Here is a 26,613-nt window from a genome sequence, read left to right as displayed (position 1 = left end):
GGCGTTGTAAGTGTTGATGATGACGATGATTCCACAGCCATGGCTCGTACCCACTCAGGGGGATCGGCCAAGAATCGATGACTTAATTTTGTAAGATTTTTTTTTCGATATCAAAACCCTCCCCCCCCCCCGGGAAAAAGAAAGAAAAAAGAAAAGACGCCCTAGGCAGAACGAAAGGAGTGCAATAGTTTTTTTCACTCGTTCAGAAAAGACAATTATTCATTACCTTGAATAGGAATCAGCATGGTTAAACAACGCTCTTGAGTATGTTGGATTTTTTTTCAGGAATAATAATGACGCAATTAAAAGCCTAATTCACTTACTTGAATTAAGGTTCTTGCAAACGGCATAGAAAACGTTCTCGTGGCTGAAGCCCAGATCGCAAGCACAGAAAGAAAGTATATTTTCTGTAGTGAAATTCAGCCCCAGGCCAGCGAATGGGAAGACTAAGTGTGTTTTTCTGAGCAAATTGTATCGGCGACAAAATAAAAAATAGTGCTCTATTGTTTCCGATTCTGAACAAAAGTTGCATAGCGGTGATATCGCTAGACCAGCCCTATGTGAACAGAATTTTAACGGGGGGACACCACATCGAAATCTGGTTAACTATATAACTGGTAAACTATATATAGTTTCCAACTGTCTTGTAGGACACCAATGAATTTTCCATAGAAATATTAAGTGAGCAAATTCTGGTGTTGACAATATTGCTTCTATAGCATCTGCATGAAGCGCAAGTTTTCTGTATCTTGTCGCAGGTATAGTGGCCACTTCGGGAAGGACTGATAGTACTGGCCCTTCCAATGCTGCTCATGCTAGAAAATCGGCGATCTCATTTACTTCTAAGCCGCAATGACCAAATACCCATACTAATTTCAGTACGTGCAGCTGAGGAGGGACTAGCGTAAGGAGCGTCTTTAAGGCCATCGACTTTGTTGACTCCGTAATCGACGTACATACTGACAGGAAATCCGTGATTATGATTACGTTATCGGCATTCAAAGGTAGCTTCCGCAGCGCTGGAACTATTGCCAATAATTCAGCTTCAAAAACTGGGGTGAAATCCGGTAAACTTAATGAAAAAGACCAGTCAAGCGAATGGGAGTATATACCTACACCTGTATTTTCATCCATTACTGAAGCATCTGTGACTATAATATTATTCGTTTCTGCGTGTGCAAGATAATCCTGAACTCGGCTATTTAAGAACTATTGGATTGTAATTTGGGCTTAGAGAGAAAATCTCATCGAATTCTATCTTAAGATTTTGATTTGTAACGTGCACCGCAATCACATCTCAAAAATTTACATTTATTCTATCTAGTTGTTTCTGGACAAAAGCAATTTGAGGTGTTCGAAACCGTGGCCAATGGGCAAGAAAAAAAGTTGTCTGTGTCATTTATAAAAACATATTCAGATCGTCTTGGCGCATAGCTATAAAATTTCAGAAACGTCGTAATCGTTAGGATACGAAAACGGCAAAGCAATGTAGGTAATCGTGCTTCCTGATATAAAACATTGTTTGTTACAAACCTAGGAAGTCCTAGACACAATCTCAAGGCTTCTCGTTCAAGCATAATCGGAGGCTTTATTTTGTAAGCAGGACCATCTGAGAACAATACGCACCCAAGCTCTAGCATTGGTCGCATATACATTTTATATATCATCACCATTGTGCTTCTGCGTAGACCATATCGACGGCTGCTCAGTCGACGAAGAATTCCTAAGGCGTGTTGTGCTTTAGATGTCATGCTTTCTATGTGGGGAGTCCAGTTTTGGTTGGCATTATAAATTATTCCTAAAGATTTCAGAGATGCCACCTGCGGAATGGGCTCTTGTTTAAACATATTGAAATTGAGATGGGATCGGATAACGGGAATATCAATACTGAACTCTTATTTACATTGAAGGTCATGAAGACTGCATCTAGCCATCTCTCTGTAGATTTTGATATAAAGGATATATATCACTCACGGCTATATATATAGCCGTGAAAAATGCAGTATCATCAGCATATACAAACAACTTCACGTCCTGGCAATAATGGATTGTGCTCATTAGGATGTTAAATAGAACTGGCAATAATACAGCGCTTTTGGTGACACCGCGTGTTTGTTTGCACTTTGACGATGCGCACCCATCCTTAAAACAATAGAATTCTCTACCTCTCAAAAATTCCCTCACCCACGACATTAAATATTTTGGGAGATTGTGGCTCTCTAATATGTCTAATAAAACTGAATGTTCTACACTATCGTATGCCTTGCTATATCCAATGTCACTAGTGCCGCATGTTGTTTTCTTTTGCGAGCAAGCTGAATGCGGCTTTCTAAATATGCGTGTGCACACCAGATTGAACAATCTGTTCTGAAGCCAATTTGATTTGGGTTTAATATCGAATTTTCCTCCATCCATATTATAATTGCTTTATGGAGCACTCTTTCAATGAGCTTCACCATATTAGATGTAAGAAAAATGGGTCGAATGTTTTCTATGACATATCCGAATTCTTGTCTTTTTTGTATCGGCACTATTTTAGCTATTTTCCACTCATAAGGAATGCTGGCATGTTTTAACGAATAATTTGCAGTGTTTAGTAGGTCACATGGTGATTAATCGAGTAATAATTTTATCATAGCAGCGGTGATTCCATCCGTACCAGGAGCTGATGAGGGCAAACCTTGTATCACTTGTGCTAACTCTTCCTCTGTAACTTCAGTAACTTCAATCGTTAACGCTGGTTTTTGTAGATCGTAAGGCTTAGTTGATGTAAATCTACACTCCAGGGGCCGGATTCACAAAACTCACTTACGAAACATTTTTGCGCAAGAGAAAGTTTGTTGCGTAAGTCGATTCATGAAACGAAAAAACGTCGTAAGAGGCCATCGTTGTCACATCGGCCGCTGCAAATAAAGCGCGCTGTGACTGCCCGGGAACATGTCAGCGATGGTGATGCAGTTGCTATATTTGCTTACGTCACCGAAAAGTGCTCGTAAGTGGATTCACGAAGCGAAATTGTGCGTAAAAACAGCATGGCTCAGAGAAAATTCTAAGAGTGGTCCGGACCACTCTTAGGAACAATGTGGCTACTTAGAACCTGCTGCCGCGGCGGTATACTTTGGTGCCCTGGCTGGTTTTGAGTTAATTCACGCCCATTAAGGGCTGCCTGATGACTACTGGTGCGTTTTTATTTCTTTCGGCGCTTTGAGCTTCGCGTGTTGTTTCCCTTGTACGCAGTGGATGCTGTTGACAACCACCATCGTCCAATAAGTTCGAAGCCGCAGTAATTGAAGAATTCTATTGGGCGTCAATGGCATAAAACTACGCATGTAAAGATTTGTGGTTGGATGAAAACCAATGTGATACGTGAATGGTCGGTGCATTCGAACGCGGCATGGCAGAGGATCAACCTTATTTGTTATGTTTTTGTGTGTCGCCCCATCTCATCCAATTAAGAGTGCGACTCGAGATCCTTGCCTCATTGGTGGAAATTATTACCAAAGAGGTTAATGGGAGCACATTCTTTGCACGCTATTGGAATTAAAAATGAGAGGAAGTTTTCAGTGAGTGGTTCATAAAGTTTGTCCTCTAGTGTACTTTGATTGGCTCTAACTGTCCAATGGTTGCGATCTCTGAAATACAGCTGTCGATACACTTTGGGACGATCTGGAACAAAGCGTACTTTGTAAACCAAAGCGTATTAGGGGTGCGCGTGATTACGCATGGAAGTACAAACAAATCATGCATCTTCGCCTTCCCTGTTCAGACACCGATATAGACCGTGATAATATGGCAAGCAATCGGAATGAAATGACCCTAGTAACTTTGTATGACACCGAAAATATGCAAACCCTCACGATTCTGGAGCAAACCTTGGCTGAATTCATCCCTGCGTCAATTACCAGCCATTTAACTTGGCGCACGAACATCATTCAAAGGTAGAGCGAGCCACTGACATGTATTTTGTGCGCCTCAGCGACCACTTGACCTGAGAATAATAGCGTTGCGAAGGCGAATCCCCTGTCGCATGCTCTGATCGAAGCAGACGACAAACGCGAGCAGACGACGGCTTGACCGACAGGCACAGCTTGTGATTGGTTGTGATGCAATACCCTCAACATCAGCTCACTCCGTGACGTTGCCAAAACACTTCTTTCATCTGGCACGCCTGTCCTGTTCGTCATATCACCCCCCTCGCACATAAGAGAAAATTTGTTCACGCCGTGAAAATAGTGCAAGTACTTTCTAAGAGCTCTCTTATGTGCTGCGCAGTTGTCGAAAACAACATGGCGTCGTAAACAGCATATCGGTCGGTGCGACTTTCAGCAAACGCTTCTCGCACGAGTTACTTCAGCGTTTGACCGGATGTGTTGTGATTACAGCAGCTCTTTCGGTGCGTGTAAGCAGTGCGGAAAGCTGTGGCAGTGCAATGGTGTACGGTAAAGCACAGCGAAGCCTGTGCATCGGTGTGGTTATCAAGCGGGGATCGGCGTCGATGTATCGACGGCAACTAGCACTCGAGAAGCCTGCAATGTGTGTTTGTGTGCCGGTAACAGTTCGTTCGCTTGACTTTACAGTCTCGCAGTTGGGTGCTGTGCTACATTTTGGATTGACAGCGTTTTGACACGTTACTTGAGTGACCCCAAGTACGTACGGAAACGTATGAACTACGCGCTCGGTTCTTGCTTCGCCACCAGTTAGCCCGTACGCTTCTATTTACTTGAGAGCAATGTACTGTTCGGGAGTGAAACAATGTTCGTTGTGAACAGTGGTGCTGTGTTGACGTTCCAAGACTTGTGAACAAGCTGTGCTCGTGTGACCGAAAATTCAAAGACAGCGTTGATAACTGTTTTGCCCTGCAAAGTTGTGGTGGGGCAGCCTGGCGCTTTTGTTTGTTAAGTCGTCACTTCTCCTTTTTGTGATAACCATAGTCCTAGCGCTGTGATGTGATCAACCAAAACTGCGAGATGCTACATTCCGTTGTGGATCGTGTTACTTTGGAAGCGCGCCTAGACTGTTTTTCGGTAACAACTTGAGAGTTCTATGTGGCAGCGAGAGCCCGTGAACGTCAAGCTTACCTCCGGCCCCCAGACCTAGCGCTGTGATGTGATCAACCAAAGCTGCGAGATGCTACATTCTGTTGTGGATCGTGTTACTTTGGAAGCGCGCCTAGACTGTTCTTCGGTAACAACTTGAGAGTTCTATGTGGCAGCGAGAGCCCGTGAATGTCAAGCTTCCCTCCGGCCCCCAGAAAAAGCAAAGATTTCACCGGTGCCTTGCTTTGGATGAAGTTGTAGGCCAATATCGCCTAACTACAGGTTTACGAGTTCGTCTGGCCATCGTTTTGCACGGCACTAGAGCCTTGACAACAGCCGGTCATGGCCAGTTCTTACACTTTATCAATGGACGTGCACGCCTGGCCAGCCCTTCCTTGCTGTCATTGGCAGCTTCCAGTCTGCAGATGCCCTTTGCCTGTTGGCCGTACTTGGTTCCTGATGACACCGACGGCTACTAAATGCTGCCATCGGTGAGTTCACCATGCAGAACTAAATTTCACCGGTACTATAATTCACGCAGTTCTATAAGTTGTGCCAGTTTTTAAGCCCATCAGATGTAATGTTTCTCTATAATAAGTTGAAGCATGAAAAATTTACTAATACTGTTATATACATACATATATTATAGAGCAAATAGATAAAAAGTTTTTTGTGATTTGATACAAGTGAGCTCTTGTTTGATTATGAGGTTGGGCCTGTCGATTGACCACGTTTGATAGTTGGAAAGTTAATGTGAATTTATTTTTCAGGAGCCAGGTTGCACTTAAAAAATATGTTATTTTGGAAAATTAGTTCTATAGACGATTACCACTGTGGTAGTACTATACTTCAGTAGGACATATATATTGCGGTACGTAAATTTTACATGAGGCTTCAGTTTATTTCAAAGTGATTATAGCAGATTTTCGTCACTTTAACGAAGTGATAGCTTCTTCAAATAAGTATTAGAAGTGAGTGCTTTTAATGATTGTTTTTGAATATCTTGTTTTTGGCTCTTCACAGATCGCAGAGATTGGTTTGTTAAGGTCTGGTGATGCATCGGTTGCACATTCTGGCACATCAATTCTCATCATTACTTGGAGCACCTGTACAAAAATAGGAAGGACACGTTCTCCCTAACTGTGCAAGCCTATGTCACTGCTGGGACTGTTATCATTCAGCGGATGTGGCGTGGAAGCATGCATGGCACCCTCATCTGGAAGGACTGCGATCTGCTTGGGAGCTTCGAGGGCACAAAACTGCCTAACTGCTGGCTGCAAGGTTAGTTTTTCTTTAATACATACGATTACGTGAACACCACTTACTGTGCACAAATTGAAAACCCAAGCATGGTTGCTTTCAGTGGATACCTGTAATATTCTTACACATAATTCTTATTCAACATTTATAGAACTAAATTGCAAGATAATTGAGAATGTTGAAAGCTGAAAGCCTGCAGCTTATGAATGAAACTCCAATAATCTGAGACTCAAAAGCTCGTGCTTTGAAACGAGCACAAATACTTTGATTCCTTATTGAGCTCTCGAGCTTGTGACTCTCTCTGTGGATCAAGTGCTCTGGAAGGAAATAGCAAGTGGGTGAAAATTGCCTGGCTGTTCACAACTTGCAAGGAGAAATACCTATTGAACAAGCCTCAGACGACATATGGCCAGTAACTGCATTTTTTACTTCATGTAGCTTTTTCTCTCTCAGTGCTTTGGCTTGTTGTGTTTCAGCCGAACGTGTTCACCACGATTGCATAGTGATAAATATTTTTCTACAAATTGTACCTGACCTAAGTATGCATTGTTGATCTCTAAGGGTGACGTTCAGTGTGTTTCAAAGCCATGGCTTCTCATTTCTCTCTCTGTGGCCAGCCTATTTCAGCAGCAGAGCGATGCAGCTAGCACACATGCAATCCAAGTCATGGAGCGCTCCTTTGGTGTTCTGTGCAGGACACAGCATATCCATCCGGCAAGACACTAGTATCAACAATAAGGGTGAGTGTTGGTGGCACCTGTAGGAGCCCGTTGTGTTTGTTGCGTATGATTATTTCCCCTGATGAAGTGCATTTTTGAAAGGTTTTCTTTATTTAGAATGATAGATGTCAGCAACAAGCACACTCATAATCCACAAGTTCTTTGTGTCTTCTAGACTGCCCATTTGCTCCTATATGCGGTATGGTGAGCTGGCTATGTTAGACAGCCTTAAAGTTATGAACATTGGCTGTTGTGTTGTAATGCAGTCTAACTTGTGTTTCTAAGTGAACTTATTTGTGGTCTACTTCTCGCACCTAGTGTAAAGTCGAAATAGAAGAAACTCTATTGGCTTTTCATGCCTGTCAGAAGTTTCATGCCTTCATCTATAACATTGTAGTTTTGCTCTTGTATCATATTAAATATATTTTCAGTCTTCACTGTTTATGTGTGTGTGTGTGTTGCGGCTTGTCATTGGCTTCTGAAAATACAATATCTGTAAATATGAGCACATAATTGACAACTATACACTCTTGCACGTAGCATGGTTGTAACAATAATCTGTATTTTTCTAAGTTCCAGCAGTAAGAAGGGGTTCGGTGCTCCACGGTCATGTACAGTGTATCAAGAACAGAGCACAGAAGACCAACAAGTATAAAGGGACTGCCAGTGACTGTTCTCCTGCTCAAAGTTTACAACAGCAGAAAGAGCACATTGTGATGTCAGGAGCAGCTGCTGCTTAACTTCTTAGCAGTGCATTATTCAGCAGTTCATTTGCTTGCATTCGAAATTATTTAAATTTTGCATGGAAGATACCAAACTATGACACTAATTTAAAGGCTGCTGTAGTGTTAGTGGGCAAATATTTTTGAGCTGAAGTTTTTAACATGTGTGTTAAGTACCTGCGTGCCTCTACATTTACATGCCAGAAATCACAGAATCCATGGTCGCCAATGGTAACTGTGTTTGCATTCTTTGTAGTACAAGAAGTAAAGCCGTGGATGCAGTAATCATGTACTTAGTCGATGTAATCCGTCGGTGTATACTCATTTGTATAGCACCAATGATGCCATGAGTGTATAAGCTCTGGGAAGTGAATCTATGTGGATTATTTTATTTGGAAGGAAGAGGATCATCACTACTCCTAGTATATCTTAACAGTAGATTTTAGTGCTTGGGTATTATCCCACTGCCTGTCCGTCCTTCAACAGTCTACGTATCTACTGTGTAAGTGTAACTTTTCAAATTAATATTTTGCTCGGATAGGTTTGTTCATAATGTAATGCAAGTGACTTATCATCTATGCAGCTCTACCCAGACTAGAAATAAAAGTATTTATTTTTATATGTAGCTATAGCATGCATTCGCTTGTGTTTTTCTAGGTGCCTGTACAATTGTTTAGCCCTACAAAAGTGCTGGTATACTCTAATATTGAATCTGGCATCTTGAAATAGTTTGTTAGTGGAAGTAAGAATGTGTTTACAACCAATATTACTATCGTCAGATGAACTGTGAAAACTCTGTGGAAATTTATTTACATTTTTTAAACTTTGTGAAGGCAAATGTTCTTATGTTCTTTTATTGTGGTCCCTGTTTCATGCAAATGACACATGATTACTTTGCAGTGGCATAGTATTAGTTGTTATTTTACACATATGTGCTGAGCAACATCGCAGTTGAGGCGAGCAGCAAGACATACATGCAGTGCACTGGAGCATCACCTCATATAGTGTACAGTCTTTGCCCACCAGTAAACTCAATATTTTTCAAGCAGACTAATAAACAGCTGTATGGGAACTGTGTTGATGTGCAAACTTTGAAGTCTTCTTGAGGAGTGTTTTTCATCATTTTTGTCCAAGTGAAGTAGCTACCCAAGGCCACAACTGGTGGGAATGTGGTGGTTTCCTCTCTCCAAAAAGACTCCTACCAGCTGCCTCAATGTTAGCATGGGGTGAATTCACGAACTGGAAAAATAATTAGTCTTTGTTTTCTTGGCCGAAAGAGTCACTTCCACCGTTGAGCCACCACGACGTGCCAGAATAGAAACGTTTAACTAAATAAAGTTGATTCTACTTTTGAGAAGTGTAATAAAAAAATAAACTTCAGTTTAGAAATTTATTCTAGTAACCAAAATCAGGGTATCTTTTTATCACACAAATCAAATTGCCATTGTTCTGTTCCATTCTGGACAATAGGGGACCCTCTCAGCAGAACTCGATTAACTGTTATAGTTCATTTTGACCATTGACGGCGACATTACACTCAAGCGTGCAGCATGACAAATAGCGGGAGAGAAGACTCAAACTAATCACTCTGTTTGCGTCAGCTCTAACTGTCCGTGCTCTTTGGTCTTGCTGCATGTGATGATGCCCACCAAATTAGCACGAAAGCGTGTCCCTACAAAGGCAGTCAACTTGGCTGCAAGCAGTTAGCTCACTGCATGTGCAGATTTTCTTCAAAACACCGTGAAGACTGATTGCTGGTCGAATATTCAAACACGTGAAAAGTAATATACCAGGTATGATATTGGTATTTCAGCACTGGACACTTTTGCGATAAGAGAGGATGGAGGAGAAAATTATGAACCCTGAATTGTTTAATTTTTGAAGGAGCACAGTACAACGCTTTTGGGTGAAAAGGGGAGTGAAAGAAGCAAGTGTGAAAGCCTACTTCTCAAAAAATTAGTACCCGCCACCATGCATAATGTCAGGCCGGGCAACCTCTTGGAAAAAATAATGTGCTCAGTGATTCTGCGAATCGAACCAAGTACCTCCTAGATTGTAGTTGAGCGCTGTAACCGCTCGTCCACTGCAGCAGTGCTTGCATTCGCCATATTGCCGATATATCGTCATTCCTTCGAATGAAGCCAAATGCAGAAACGTCCGGTGAAACTTTGTCAAAAATAGAAAAAATAGAATACGTTTGCCCAAGGTTACTAGAAGATAGAAACCGCCACGTGTGACTGTATAACCGTGCGCTATTTATTCTTGTACATTACTGTCATGGCGTTGGGATAGCCGGCTCTAACGTAGGCTACCTTCTAATAGTTTGTCAAATACAAATAAGAAAATAAAAATATATATCGGCCTGTGACAACGCTAATCAACTATTATGAGTTCACTGTCACTAGTGTCACTTTCACTAGATGAATGCTCAGTTTGCTTCCATTATCGTTATTTAGGAAAGTTTTGGCTCATTAACTCAACTCTCCTAATTAGCATTGATTCTCACATCTAAGGACAGTCACACTTCATCTCGCTTTCTGAGTGGCTGTCACTCCCATATAACGCGTACTCCACTTTTTTATGCTCTCCGAGCATCTGACGCTGCTTTGCGGAGACTTTCCCTGACGTCTGCTGGGCCAGAAAATTCTCTTTATTATCTATCAATTTCAAGCTTTCGCGAAGCGGAAACGACCCTACTGAAACTTTCCGTATGAAATCTTACGGAAAATATATGGAGTCCGTAACATTTCCTTATGCTACATACGGAAAACATATGGAGTTTTATGGAAATATACGGAAGTTGTATGGCATTTACGGAAACCTTCTTATGGAGTATAAGGAAGAATAAGGAAATGGTATGGCGTATACGGAAAGCTTTTTATGGAGTATACGGAAAGATAAGGAAAATGTATGGCATATATGGAAAGCTTTTTATGGAGTATATGGAAGGATAAGGAAAGATAAGGAAACTTATGGAGCATACGGAGAGTTCATGATTGAAGATATGGAAGGATAAGGAAAGTGTATGGAGTGTACAGAAGCTTGCATAAGGAAAATGCAGAATGTAAGGTCTTACGGAAATATACAGATTTTGTAAGGTGCTTACGAAAATGTGCAATAGTGTATGAAAGGCATGTGGATTGTTGCAAAAATGTGGAAACTCTACAGTTGTTGTCACATTTTCAGCATGAAATCCGAGCTCTATAAAGTTATAAATGAATGCACAGTGACATATATAGTACAAAAGAATAACGCAGGCTAGTCTGTGTTGTCAGTCACCGCTGTTCGCCCTTTTCCAGAATGAATACAACTTCTGCAGATGACCAGGTGCTAAAGTCTGTCACACGGAAAATGTGTCATTCACAAGGAATGACAATAACTGTCATTTTACTTGCATGCTGTCACACGAAAACAAATCAAGCAAAAAAGCATAACTTCAAGGGCTCATTTTTTGGTAGAAACTATAATAATGAGAACTAAATTCAATGTGAATGAACTTGTCAATATTAGTGAAATTGTTCTCATTAACATTGGCAAAGAGAAATGTCATTTTAAAATATCGACCATGAGCTTAGCTCTCCTGAGCACCGACAAAAGAAATGAAAATTTATGAAAACTAATTGCATGTAGCCTAAAAATAATTTTTTATTGATAGTATGTGCTCCTACAATATAAATACAGCTATACACAACTTGCCACAGCTTCCCGACAGAAACGAGGTAGGGGCAGAGGGAGTGGTCAGAAAAATAATTAAGTATGAGAGCACAACTGATATGTACAAACACATAATGGTGCTTATCATTGATGCACGGATGGTCGTGTGTAGAGCTGGGTCGTTTTGAGATTTTCAAAAGCATTGTTTCAGACCACCATGCAGATTACGCTTCAATTGTAGTGCTACATAAGACACAACTTATGGGCCAGCTTTAATAAATAAGAAGAGTATAGGTTAAACAAATGCTTTAAAATATATCATATCATGGCTGCATGGACGCATACAAGCTATGTAAAGCGCATAAAGTGAGGACGCATGAGCTTCTCTTGATGCTTCAGTTCTACATAGATGCTTCAACTGTGCTGCAAAGAAATTTAACCAATGTCTGTTTGTGCAACAATGTCCATTTTAAACTATCTATATGTATATATAAAATTCCTACTGCGAGTTAAGCTACGTAGAACTCCATAACTCTTCCTTTTATTAAGGGCAATTTTTCAAACAATCAACATTATTCATTTTCTGTCTCATGACTTCGTGCCCGCCATTCTTGGTTTGGCTCGATCACAATTGTGCAGCCCTTATTTTCGAGGAATCAAAAAACATCAAACAAAATTTTGGAACTGCTTCTCGGTGATATTGCCTTCCCTCAACTGCCACAGCTTGAGATGAGTCATATAGCAAGTCTCGCGCATACCTAGGGCCTACCCTTGAAGAAACTGGTCCGGCTGTGAAATGCTCAGTTTTTTCTCAAATAAATTTTTTGGCTTGAGTTTTCTCACTTCTCGAGTCCCTTCACAATCAAGCAGACCCAATGTTCCCCTTAGTCCTTAATTTTGTTGTATTATGAAATAAATAAAAAAATTAATAATGAAAATAAAAATACTAATAACTGTTGTGCAAAAAACACAGTCCCACATACGTACTTGAACGCAATATTGCTTTTATTTTGTTTTAGAACCTAAGGCATTAGAAAAGATAGCAGTACAATAAAAACGTTGAAAAAAAAAAATTTGACTTGGCGGGACTCGAACCTGCGCCACTCAGTTGTACTCGCGTACGTGAACTGAGTGCGTTAGCTTGCTAAGCTATTCGCGCTGGGGCGTGCAGTTAGTTTAAGTTATGTATATAAATTTGCTTTTTACACGCTATGTGTTGGTATATTTATGTACGATATGCGATCGTATCTAATGTTGTGTGCATATGTTTTGGGATTGTATATACGTCACATGCTTTTCGCATGTCTTTCAACTATAGATTGCTGCCCCGCCGCGGATGAAAACAAGTATTTTTACACCCACACACAAGCTTGAGCAGTTGAAGGTTGTTTCCCGGGGCTCTCTTGCGATTGAGTCGGCCACCACAGGGAATTAGAGTGATACGCCATTAATCCCTGCATCTAGCTGTATTCCACTTAGTAGCTCTATCGCTTGATGACAAATCGAGCGCGGGGCGCGACGCTATTGCGCACGACCATGCCTCGCGTAGTGGCGACATCAGCTGATTGCGCCGGCCGGCTTGCTTCGATTTGCTTCAGAGCAAAGAAATGTCATACCTTGAAAGATTGCGTACTGCACTATGTCAAAATGTTACTGCTTTGTGGCCATCCTATGATTCATTGAGAATTGATAACTCTGATATCACTACTGTAGAGCTTTGCGTCGGCGACACGCACCGAACGTGAAACCGCACTACGTCTGTCGTAGAAGCAGTAGGAAGCTGTCGTCTGCTAGAACAAAAACAGAACAAAGACCTGGAAAATACTCATAAGTTGTAACTTGTTTTTTGAATAACCGTTTATCACTTTTAAAGTTATTTTGCCAGATAACATACATTTTTTTTCAGTTTAGAGCAGCGACAGATTTTTTTTTTTCCTCACACAGATATCCAAGTCAAATCCATTCACAGCTAAAGCCACATGTTGTTTGTCTTCTTTGTTTTCGTGGGCATGCCGTTTCGGTGCGTCTATGTGTTCGCGCTGCTACACACGAGAGCACGAAATGTTAAATTTACGCAAGGAAGCGCCGTTCCTCGTTCGTGTGATGTGCTAAGATTGCGCCCTATTCCCGCGGTTGTTCGAGTGCGGATCAAGTGCGAGTCGTCCAAGGAATCGGCGGGTTGGGCGGGCGCTCGAAGGACTCCGAGGTGACGGCTGACGCCTGTGGTCGCTTCGCTCAGGACAGTGTGAAAGAAACTAAAGGTAAGGGGGACACTTTTTTATGTAGACCAAGTATGCCACTCAGTGCAAGTGTGTGTTGCTGCACTCGAACGAGGCGTCGTGAAACGGCAACCTTACGCGCCTTTGCGAGTGCGGTTGCCGATTCGCTTTGACAATGCTAACGCCAGCAGAGCCATGGCGCATCGGCGCGGCCTTACTGGAGCTAATTGGAGACAACTGCGGCAACATGCATGTGTATGGTGATCGATTTTTTTCATATGTGCAATGTAGTGAGGAAGACGCACATGGCGCTTGCTACGTTGTTGATTAAACGAAGCCTGCAGTGCCATTTGATGCAAAGCAGCATTTTGTTTACGTTCGCGGGCGATACAATTTGTAACTTGGCTCGATTCACCTAGCCAACCGCCTAAGTGGGTTGATTAGCATACGTTCACGGTAGAGCGTTATTATGCCCCTAAACAGTGGCGTGTGCTTGTTAAAAGATATAATGTGTGTGCCTAGTGTAGAGAGAGAGAGGTGTTCGTGCAATCTGCATGTGTACCTGCAAGACGCCTTTGCTTGTAACTAATAATGTACCGGCCAGCACCTACATTGTACGCCTGACTTTGAAGAAAACTTGCATGCACAATGTGAGATTTTGTAATCTGCCAGAGTTGCTTTTTATAAAATAATACACTGCCAGCATATTCAAAATATGTTTCGCTGCTGTGTGGCAGGGGTGCGGTTATCACGCTGTTGTGTAGTTGCTGATGCAAGCACTTATAGTTTTGATGCGTTAATATTTCTCATCTAACTCATCAGGTGTTTGGCTGTTTCAGCACAAACAAGGCAAAGAGAGAAGGAAGACGGGTAATGACAGGACCAGTGCCGACTTTTGTTTGCAGGAGAATACCCATGTTGGTGCATTTATTGTGACAGCCTTTCTGTGTTGCTTTTTTGACCAATTTATGCAACAACACAGTTGTCAGCAATATGAGAGAGAACACTGAAATTTGCTTTTAAAGTTCATGGAGACTAAATGCCTAGTAACTCACAGCACAAAGTAACAACAGAAGACATCAGTATGATCAATGTGAATGAGTACAGTCTTGCATCTAAAAAATATATTGTGCAAAATGTTGCCTAAGTAAGAAACCTCTCTATGTTTGCAAATAGTGTGACGTCACTTCGAGTACCGTGCCAGCCATTCCCTTCCTCTGTGCAAGGGCTGGTTGGCAAGGAAGTTGTTTGTGACGTTCCTGATAGACTACTGAGATGTATGCGATTCTAAACCTGTAGCCTAATATATACGTAATCTTTTGTGCAGTTAAATCGCTGCATCTGACACCTACAACTTATTTGCATATTTACATTGCTCCCTTAGGACCTAACAAACAAACTTGTTGTTTGCATTGTCACTTCATGAATATCGAGCGGTAAAGGTACTGAGTATATGTGAAACAAGAATCTCTGCTTATTACATGAAGACATATGAGGCCTTCGATAAAACGAGTTATACCTTTATTGAGCTTGCGTACTCGTCGGGGCGATTCATACATGCAGCTTCAGCAAATGGTATCTTCCAGCCCGGTGACCTTGCAATTTTTTTCTGCACACAGCGCAAACACCGAGATGTACCCACTCGCAGATGGTCGCGTCAAGTGCATATTTACCTTGACTAAAATGTCGAATCAAGTTTTTTCATTGACCGGTCCCTGCCATGAGTGCTAACGTCTTCGCAAACAAGACACATTGTTATTGACACTGCACACACCACACACAGTATTCTCAGTTGAACCGATATTCTCAATACCTTTCAATGCACACTACATGCCGCAATCAACAGTGCACATTTTTGAAGACTATGCCGCTGTTGCTCGCACAGGCCACCACGTGTGTTCACTTCAAGATAAACATACAGCGTGGCAAATATTTTACCACACAGTTTACCACACAGCTGGATGTTTGCTGACACATACTACAGCTAATGTCGACATTGTAACGTGAAGTGTAAGCTTTCAAAAATTAAAACTTGCCCCAAACACCGCACGACTGTACCGGGCTCAGCCACCAGCGGGAGTGTTTTTCCAGCCACACCTTTTACATGTGCCAGTGACATCATGCTGTGACGTACCTCGGTAGGGGCCTATCGCTGCATACTTTATGTGAATGAGGGTCCTGTTAGTGAAAGCAGGCATTGTTGATTTCGTAACTTGTTCATGCCCAACTGGACCTTCATTTGCACAAGTTGTCTGACTGATATTCAGGCGAACTGTTGTGTGATAATGTATACAGTTGGCAGTCTGTGCTTGCCCCATACTGTTGTTACTGGTGTTTCTTGTTGTTACTTTGCACTGCTCATTACTGCTCATCTACAGAAACTAGCCTATCTTGCCGCTGTTTTGGACAAGATGCAGCTGGCAAGTGCGATAGTGTTCATAACTCTAAATTCTCGAGCAAAAATTATCGTTTCATATTCAGTTAGTTGCATTCATATAAGTACATTATAAGAAATCATTGATTAAACATGAATCCGTGTTCCTTTACATAATGCTCACAACTTTTATATCAAATTGAATGGTGTTTATAAAAAACATGGGTTTTAGCTAAACTTCATGCTCTTTTCTCGAACAGCTGACAAAACCCTATTGCATGCTTACTTGCCATGAATCGGACTGTGTTCGAAATACATTGCAATTCTTCACCGGACTGCCAGTACACTTCACATTGGGGGAACATTTATTAACCATGGATTGATTAATTAAGAACGGAAAGAAAGAAGCGGCAGGCCGGGATACTCGATATTGGCATCCGTTTTGCTACCCAGCGCATTATTATGCAAACTTCCTATAGAGTGGTTATGTGTCTTGCATGTGTGTCTGTAAACCAAGAACTTTGGGTAGAACTATATTTATCTTACAAATGGTTGCAGGACTGTGGAGGCTGTAGGGCTGATTAGGAATGGTGGAATCCCTGGACATGTGTTCAACCTTGCTGCATCAGCTCCTTGGTGTTTTCACGGCATCTTTACAGATGTGTTGGGTGAGTAAAGCAAGCAGGTTTCAACACAAGGAAAAGTATAATATGGCAGCACCTCTTGTGCGTGCCTTACATCTCAAGTATATCAATTATTTATCTTGCACCTTGTGGCCTGTAATTTTTAAAGAGACACTTCTTTTTGCTTTATATTTGAGTCTTGATGCTTCGACAGCAATGTATTTGTGTTTGACAGCAAGTGTTCTTGAACAAATAACTGATCTCAATAATGACAAAACACCCTTCATACTTGGTCCTTAGCATAAGCTAGCACATATCTGTAGCAGATTCAATTATTCATTTTTTGCTGGGATGATAATGGGCAAGTAGCAAAGGCAAGTTCAGATTGGAGTGGTCGGTGACGTCTGTTTAGGCTCTGCCATATTGCTTTGCAACCAGAGTTTAAATGGGGTCATGTGGCCACATATACAATGAAGCCACATGACGTGCATTCTAAATGAGATTACCATATCACATTTCACTGCATTTTAGTATGTGCCAAAACAATGCAGATATCATTAGCTTGCCACTATAAAGGGATCCTAAACCAACACAAGGTTGAAATTTAGTCGTGGTGTTGCAGCTGTGTATGACTCTACAATGGATACATAGCCGTGATAATTTGTCTATATGTTGTCGCAATAGTAATGTTACACACATTGTACGATACAAAAGAGGTCCTCGCTTATTTCGCTTTTTTTCGCTATGCTTCTTTCTTGTCTCTTCTTGCCATGTGCTCCTCCTCACTGTACAAGGAGCAAGAGCAGTGGGCATACAAACACGTATTTAAAAAAAATGTTGTAAGGTGAGCACTGAGAAGCTGAACACTTCCAAAAGGCTCAAAGAAGTAAAGGTATTGTTTCTAGCTACTTTTTGGGAACCCATAGCTAGTTGTGCTGCTGCAGTTAAAAAATAAGTTAAATGTTAAAAATTAATTGGAGATGGTTTGGCACCCATAATTGCAGTTACATACAGAACTAGGTTTCAATGTGTAAGCAAAATCTGTTTACTCTAAATCAATTCTAATGATATCTGAAATTCAGGAAATATTCACAGAAAAGCTCAGGAAAAGGCTAAGTGGTTGCCCCTTGAATGTGAAGGAGATACCCTTCTTCTAAAAGGTCAATAGACAGTCTAGTAGTCTCGATATTACATGCACTATAAAATATTCTGGTGTGGTGCTTTTCATGCATGTTATAATGAGAGGGGTTTTTAATAGAACTGTTGTCACTTTGCCCTGCATTGCTGAAATTGTTCACATAGTTATAATACATGAATCACTTTATGCCTTTTGATTTTATGCAAATGGTTTGCTTACCCAGTCGGTTTAACTTGATTTGGATAAAATCATAAATGCTCTAAAATTTTTTTTTCTATACAGCAGGTTCATTTTTAAAAATACGCGACCATTGATGTGAACGCAGTTGGTGGCGTGCTTGATTAATCCTTCACTATCACCACTCTAACTACACCTGCTACAGTGCATAGTGTGACAAAAGTAATGGTACTTAACATTACTGGCAGCATACACTTTTATGTCTCAAAATAGGTTAAAAAGCCTGGTAAAAATGTGTGTACGTTTTTTTTTTCGCTCCAGCTAAATATTCTGGTCTACTCAAAGTAGCTTCCACTCTTTTAAGTTCCTCAAACTTTTAGGTGTTCAAAAGAAGTATCAATGCCATATACTTTCTTTGTCAGCCTACTCACCACTCTAATAATGAGAATTACCCGACAACATTACCCAGTAAAATAAAGGGATGTTATAAAAAGTAATGTCAATTCAATTGTAAAAAAACGTTGCCAAGTTACGTTTTTGTTCACTTTTCTTTTCACAATTTTGTTAAAGTTACTTTTGATAACATCTCCTATAGTTTGTTTGGCATCATTTTCTGCTAGTTCTCATTATAATGTGTTCAACAAAGACAACAAACCCTTAAATTTATAGTTCTTTCCTTTACTCATGAATCTGAAACAGTGAATCTCAGTAATCTTAGCGGTGTGTGACTTGTTTTGTTTTTTTTGATCAGTTGTGCATGTGTTCAAGTACATGCATTTAGGTGGGAGGGCGAACTATTGCCTCCTCCTGTGACTAGCAGATTTTCTGAGAACGGACAGATGCATAATGCTGCCAAAGAAGTATAGGGATATTGGAAGTAACCGTAACGTAATTGCAATCTTAATGTAATTGCCAGTAGGCAAAAAAAAGGTGTCCCACACTCGCCCTAATGGTAACAGGCAGCGCTGACTGACTCTTCCATGTATAAATGCACATATATACCGTACAAAATGGAAGAGGGATAGCCGCCATGGTAGCTCAGTTGATAGAGCATCGGACATGTTATTCGAAGTTCGCAGGCTCGGTCCCTGTACAGGGCAGGTTATCTTTTTTTTTTTCCTGCCCCGCCACGGTGGTCTAGTGGCTAAGGTACTCGGCTGCTGACCCGCAGGTCGCGGATTCGAATCCTGGCTGTGGCGGCTGCATTTCCGATGGAGGCGGAAATGTTGTAGGCCCGTGTACTCAGATTTGGGTGCACGTTAAAGAACCCCAGGTGTTCAAAATTTCCGGAGCCCTCCACTACGGCGTCTCTCATAATCATATGGTGGTTTTGGGACGTTAAACCCCACAAATCAATCAATATCTTTTTTTCCTTCTACTTTTCTTTCTTCACAATTACAACACTTCTATTCTTCTTGAAGATTTTCTGGTGAAAAAGGTACCTTATAATCTGAAGAGGCAAACAGAATGTGCCAGTGTACGAGTTAGCTCTTGCAGTGGTTACAAGTAAGATATGTTTTGAAGAATAAATCATTCTGCCACTTGCCTAAAGAATGGCTACAGGACATGGCGCTGGATGCACTTTGTTATTTTTGAATCAAGCTATCTTGTATTCTATTTTTATAAATTACATGGGATACACATGACGGTATCACACACTTTAACGCCACAAAGATTATGCAGCGAACAATGTTATAAATGCGAAATCGCATAGGGATAAGGTGAAAACTGCACCCTCAACGAGAATGTACAGAAAGCACAGGGTGCAGGCGTTTCCTTCTGCCCGTGCTTTTCAAGTGCGAGCTGTTTTCACCTTGTTCTGACCAACTAACTAGATTGAGATGTGTTGTTATAGTGCAAGAGGATGCTCCACGGGAAACTAGGTTTGTCTCAAAGTCTGTGTGTGTCTTTCAACCTATATGGTGCCCGGTTCAAGAGTTCATGCAGACCAGATCGTGTAAAACAGGACCGTGTAAAATGGACCGTGTAAATAAAATAAAATGGACCATGTAAATAAACAGGATCGTGTAAAATGTCGTTTTCGTGTGCAACTGTAGTTGTGGTTGTGCTGAATGACCTTTCTTTATATACACTACATAACAAACTTGCTTCTTTAGAGTCGAGTGCATCTTCGGATCAATTGTAAATGTTTGCATATGCGAGGCCTTAAGTTTTATAAGAAATTCCTCAGTGTGCCACGAGGAAATGTGTGTTCAGCGCGAAAATTTGTATATCATTATATACAGCTCTTAAAGCCTCGTCTACAACTTTATGCAGGTTGACCTTGAGCAGAAAACGAGGAGCGGCAGCAGCCCCCAGAAAAGAGCAAGCACCCTCCAAGCTCCCGAAGCTCTCTTCGACAGGAATAGCAAGGTCACTGTGTGGCATTGAAAACCATTGCAAGGAGTGCCTTATCAGTACACTGTGCTGCTCTTTCATCGCAGAAGACGAAGTTGACCACTCCAGAGGAACTTCACGCTGTGTATTGTGAGTGCTTCAGTGGTTTTGTTTTTGTCCAGCCAGCAGTTAAGAAATCATGTGTCAGATTCAGCCAGGATGGCTAGAGGGAGTCGGGCAGGCATGTTTGGACATTTGTCTAGCCAAGTAGTGCCAATTTTCGCACTGGTCCTGTTGGAGTTACTGCCACAATCACAGAAGCTACGTCACCTCTCTAAATGTACAGATGTGTCGGGGAAGATTAGCTGCATTAGGTTTTTCTATAACTGATAGCTGCCAGCATTCTTCATTATACAGGAGTTTTGTTCCTCACTTATGGGTCTAGAGCCCTCTACAGAAAAAATGCAACACGTCTACTTCCAGAAGACTCCAAGGCCCTACTTGTAGGTTTTTTCGGCTTGTATCATAAGCACCTCGTTTGGGGTACATGAACATTTTATAAACATGTACAGCGAAAATTTTGGGTGGCTGGTCGCTTTGTCGTTATCTTGTTCCTCGCAGTATTCTTAAGCATGCTGTGCATTACATTGTCAATCTGGTTCATGTGCATAGAAGACATTACGACGTTTCAAGCTACAGTATAAAAAGCCTGGAAGCAAGCTATCAATAATTTTTTAACAGAGTTGCTTAATCTGATACATGATACATCACTAAACTTTCGTGCGTATTCATCAATGTAAGCTCGTCTTAGTGTTATCCAAAATGAAGATGTGAGTCGACAGATGGAAACATCTAGTGGGGTAATCAGGGTGAACAGTAGAAGTGCTTCAGACAGGCTGGCCGATGTTGCGATACGAGGACCTATTTTTTAGAAGTCACCTTGTCATCCTTGGCGTGTTAGTTTAAATGGGGTCAGTAATGACATCATCTTTTGGTTGGAAATGTTTGTCTGAAAAAAGAAAAAAAAACCTATAACGCAGAAGAGTGCAGCCCTTGCTTCTTTTCAAGTTAGGTTGCGCTGATACAAAGTGCTCTCCTGTCGGAGGTTGGGGGTAAGGGAAGCAAAAAAAAGATAAATGATAGAAAAGAAGAAAAAAGAAGAAAGAAAAGGGGAATGCAAAGTAAAAGTAGTGCTACACTGCTCCTACTTTGCATCCCCCCTTTTCTTCTTTTTTTTCCCTTGTTTTCTTTTTTCACCTTTTTTGTTACATTTGCATTGTCCCATCTAGTGCATGAATCAATGACACATGGCTTTGCTATAGCAAAGATGCCTATGTGGTGTTGGATTGAACAGTGCATTGTACTTCATTTAGTTAATTACAGACTGATCAGTCTTGCAATAAGTGCTTCCTGCCTATCACCACACATGTTCAATTGAAAAGTTTGTGCTTGGCTCTTTGTATGCTGGTATATAGCTTGTGTCTTGGGCTACTCAAAATGAATGTTATTTTGCTGCTGTTTATGGTAATGAATTTATCCAACATGAAAATATCTTGCCTTGTGAACTTTGTCGGACCTGCCTTTTTTTTTCTTTCCTATGCAGGCATTGTATGTGAGGGAGGCAGTAACAGAGAGGTGATAGCTTGAGCTTCGGAAGAATAAATGCTGGCAGTGAGGCAATTACGCATCAAACATCCCAGCCATTTTGCCAACCGTCCTAAATGTGTTTTGAAAAAAAAATATTGTGCTCGTTTACTGTATTTTTCTGAAAACAGCAAAATGCTAAAGTATATCGCAGAGAACAAAATATTAGGCCACGTTGGTGCCTTCTGGACTTCCCAGGATGTCGTCTGGGTGTTGTTTGTAAAAAGTAAAGTGTTTTAAAAATACTGCCTCTTCTACACCAAATTCGGTCTTGGTATTAAGTAAAGGTGATTGTGTGTAGTGCATGAAGCTCAGTAATATTAGTGCAATTTTTTCGCCACATCAAAAGCAAGGAAGCAGTTCTCTTTATATGGCAAGTTATATGATTACACTTTGTCTTAAAGTAGAAATGAATTTTTGAAGTTTTCTTATGATGGCTGTTTTCTGCATTTGATGTACGACAGCTTCCGTTCCGAAGTTCTCCATGGCCCTCAATAGGAGACTTCAAAAATCATTTTCCTCATTTAAACAAAAATTGTAATGATAACACTTGCCATGTAACAAGAACTGTTTATTTGCTTTCAACTTACATATAAAAGTAATTTTCAATTAGACAAACACACAGCTCAAATTGCATCTCAATGTGGACAAAAACGATTATATAGTGATATTTGTAATCTGGACCTAACATTATTTTTTTTGTAAAATATAACTTCTGTGCAGTGAGTATTTGTGGCTCAAATATTCATACAAAATGCAGTATTGCCATACAAGAAATGCAAACGATAAACAGTTTGGCTGAATTCTTCAAAGCCTATGTAGCAGAAAAATTGCACTAATGTTACTTGACTTCAAATACTTTAAGAAGCATCTTTACTTAATATGTAGATCAAATTTGATATGGCAAGAAAAAGCGGTACTTTGAAATTTTTCTCACAAATAACACCCGCACGACATTCTGCGAAATTCTGAAGGTACCCACGTGACCACTACTCTTTTCTCTTCAAAACATTTCTGCAAATAACTATTTTCAGAAGAGTAAATTACCATCATTTTTTAAACTATACATCTGTGATGGTCGCCAGGCAGTATGGTTTGTATGTTTGGTGCAGAATAGCCCAGTGCAAAAAACAACAAATGGCTGAGCATCCTTTGACGCTCGGGCAATTTCAAAAGCATTTATTTGTTAGCAGCAATTCAGTTAAGCCCTTGTCTTTATGCTTAGGCCCAGAAACAAAACACAAGTAACTAAAGTAGTCCTAAGAGTCATGTAGTCTCACTGTTCCAAGGCTTGTGGAGCCTAATTTGGTGCAAGCTTCACCATTTTTTAAAAATTCAGATTCAACCAACAGGTTTTGGAGGCACAGTGCATTTTCAGCTAACTTGTTTCACACCAGTTACTTAGATAAAAAGCGGAAAGTAGAGGTAAAAATACCATTTTAAAGGCATTGTAGGTAATAACAAAAAGGACTGCTTTCTTTTTTTGTGTGGTGCTTTGCCTGAACGCTGTGCTTTTTGTGGTATAGTTCATTGTCTACTGAACATAGGCCTTAAAAACTAACATTAGCCAAGTTGAGGTCGATTTCTTGGTTATAGTCATAGTAGCCATATAAATAATTATGACTTCAAACTTGATTGTTCTTTTGAAGATTTTTTCCTTGCATTTGAGAGTCTTAGTCAATTTTGTTATAAGAAAACGTGATGTCATAATAGGGTCACTTTTTGTAGAGTCGTTCAGTTCTACCTTACCTTTTACATTCCTAATAGAGCAGTTATTTTCAATATCGGTATTTAAAATGGAATGAGCATGCTGTATGTAGTAAGGTGTAAGCACTTACAGATAGCACATGCACCCAACTTTTCTGTTGGCAGTTTATTTCTGTTATTCTTGATTTATATGTCGGGTTTCACGTCCGAAAACCACTATATGATTATGAGAGACGCCGCAGTGGAGGGCACTAGAAACTTCGACCACTTGGGGTTCTTTAACGTACACCCAAATCTGAGCACACGTGCCTACAGCATTTCTGCCTCCATCGGAAATGGAGCCGGGGTTTGATACCGCGACATGCGGGTCAGCAGCCGAATTTCTGTTACTCTTGCTCCCCTATATGTGTGCAGTTCGGTTATAGTTATCTGGCTTGCACAGATATTTAATGGCACCTGCCTGGTCCTGCTTGCTTTCGTGGTGATTTTAACCTTCATAAGTTGCATAGGTTTAACTCTCAAAATTGTTCAAGATGCCAATTTTGTGCACAAACTGTATAGTATAAAGGCAGCAGATGTACATGCACACACTATTAAATGAACATTGAGAGCTTTTACTTGCAGTTCCTAAAGTTTTACTGTGCAGGAATCATAATTTCATAAGGACATATTAATCGATTATCTCTACCATTGAAAATCGTGACAACCTAGTTATTTTCACTGTGATAAGCATGCTGTTTTTTTGATGTGGCAGAACTAATTTATACACTCATTCCTTCTATTATTCACATATGCATAACATGAAGGATTGTGTGCCTTAAATTTTCAGTTTCATTCTGTGTGTTATATTTCTTGTGCATGTAAACTATTGTGCTAACATGTGTCTCTGACATTATTTGTGCCAATTATTTTCATTTCCAGGTGCCTATGAAGGACACATAGGTTCTATCGCAGTGACCTTCGAAATTTACAGTGGTGCCGGAGCCTCAAGCAGCATTTCGCCGATCTCCACAAGACATTCATGAGATAAACACAGCGCCACACTTTCACAGTGCTATGATTATTATTTATGTTTAAACATTTCGTTCTAAAATTGCTGTTACATTGTGCCATCATCCTGTGGCTTAGGTGGAGCTCGTGAAATTCCTGTGCAGTCACCTCATTTGTGTACGATCAACACTGCAATGTCACTATTCACAGCTGGAGCATACAGACAAATAAAAAACATATTGATTGTAGCAGGGCTGATGTGTATATTAATGCTTCTCTATTGATAATAATAACTTTATAAGTTCTTTAAGTCTTGCATAGAACACTGCATTAATGTGTTGCAATGTAACCACCATTTATGATCGCTAGCATGTTTAGTAGTTTTGTAATGTATTTTATTTAAAAAGTAATTTTGCTTCCGCATCACGACAATTAGTAAGATGCCGATGATTCAATCCCTCATCATGCACATTTAAGAAATATTGTGATTTGTACACAGTATTGCATGTACTCAAGATGTGGACGTCTATTCAATTTACACATTATATTGCTTTGCACTAGATTCAGACGTAAAATGCACACATTTCAGTAATTTCCGCATGATACGTCTTTCCATAAGATGCGGAGTCCGCATCATACGTCTTATGCGGAGACCGCATCATACGTCTTATGCGGAGTCCGCATCATACGTCTTCCATATTCCAATAATTCCGTATGTGAGGTCTCCGCATCTTACGGAACGTTTCAGTAGGGGAGAGTCTCTCTCTCTCTCTTTTCATCCTTTTCGCACGTGTGATAACGTCTCTCGACCTCAAGACTCGTATACACGTCCCTTGCTTTGTTTGCGCACTCAAACAACGCTGGACGAAATATTTGCACCGTGTTTTGTGAAAAGCATTTGCTTTTCACAAAACACGGTGAAACCTCCTGAGACACCTCCCGACGAGTCTCCCTCATTTTACGTAGACATATACCTAAGCGTAAGCGTATGCACGTTCTCGCATTCCGGCTTTATAAAAATGCTGCGGTGCATAGAACCAGCGAAATTGCGCTCACAATTTCATTTGATTACTGCTGTTATCTATTTCCGCACAATTCGTCTGCAGGCACCAAAGTCGCTCATGTGTCTTGTAATAAGAATATTGTAACAAAGGCTACCTTGGACTATAGGTACAAAACACCCTTACGTTCACCACTATACCGTGCTAGATTGCACCGAATCAGTTAAGTAGCAGCGCAGCTTCAATGAAATGTAAGGTAACTGGTCGCGTTAAATAGGGGAAGACATTCGAGGCACATTTTCAAACATTGCATGCATCGATTTATGTGTGGTGTCATTTATGTGGTGCGCCTGGAGTGTTGTTCACTTGTACTTGGCGAGATAGTGCATGGATGGCTCGGTGGCTTAAGGCCATCGAGCAATTATTTTTTTTAGCTACAGTCGTTGATTAAAGGCGAGTGCTTGGCTTTGCACAGCCCACCAAAACGTCTATTACAACGTACGCGGCATCCCGTAAGCGCTGTAGCAGACGCTCGCGGAACTGAAACTTAGATGCAGCAAATCATTGGCTATCAACGTATACTATCGATGCTAGACGCTTTGCGTGCTACCTTGATATTGTTACGTAAAAATGACACGAGGTGTGTCTTTTTAAAATCTATATTCAAAATGATGCGTATGGCGTCGACTAAGATGGAAGCAGTACGCGCAACCGACAGACCACTTCCTCGTTGTCGTCTTTTCCCCGCTGATACGTCAGCTACGTAGCATTACCCCCACGGCGGTAAAAGCGCCTTCTCGGTGCACATTAACTACGGTCTTCAGTAGGCAGGTGGTAAGGTTTTAGCCTGCTGACGTGCACAACATCACTGGGTGTGGTTGCAGACAGGCTTGTGGTCTCAGATGCAGGAATGATCTCATAGGTGACGTCGGTTACCTGGCGGATGATACGGTAAGGACCCATGTAGCGAGACAATAACTTCTCTGATAAGCCAACTCGACGAACAGGGCAC

At 40.9% G+C, this 26,613-nt stretch overlaps 1 protein-coding gene across 8 annotated transcripts; it reads left to right on the top strand.

Moving 5' to 3' along the window:
- On the top strand, positions 1–24,848 carry LOC142775941 (uncharacterized). 8 transcript variants are annotated; one of them, XR_012887163.1, is made up of 6 exons: positions 1–5,527; positions 6,060–6,317; positions 6,924–7,036; positions 7,589–16,652; positions 20,200–20,409; positions 24,532–24,848. XR_012887163.1 is itself a non-coding variant. In XM_075878523.1 (4 exons), the coding sequence occupies exons 2-4, from the start codon at positions 6,221–6,223 to the stop codon at positions 7,753–7,755; spliced, it is 309 nt and encodes a 102-aa protein (XP_075734638.1). In that variant the 5' UTR covers positions 1–5,527; positions 6,060–6,220; the 3' UTR covers positions 7,756–8,809. The 8 variants fall into 8 exon arrangements, 3 of the variants coding, with proteins under 3 accessions (XP_075734638.1, XP_075734637.1, XP_075734636.1); XR_012887165.1 differs by having other exon boundaries at positions 6,992–16,652; XR_012887164.1 differs by having other exon boundaries at positions 6,927–16,652.
- The last annotated feature ends 1,765 nt before the right edge of the window (positions 24,849–26,613 follow it).

This window comes from Rhipicephalus microplus, chromosome X (assembly GCF_043290135.1).
Source record: "Rhipicephalus microplus isolate Deutch F79 chromosome X, USDA_Rmic, whole genome shotgun sequence".
Taxonomy (NCBI): Eukaryota; Metazoa; Arthropoda; class Arachnida; order Ixodida; family Ixodidae; genus Rhipicephalus; species Rhipicephalus microplus.
This window is presented reverse-complemented; position numbering and strand designations above follow the sequence as displayed.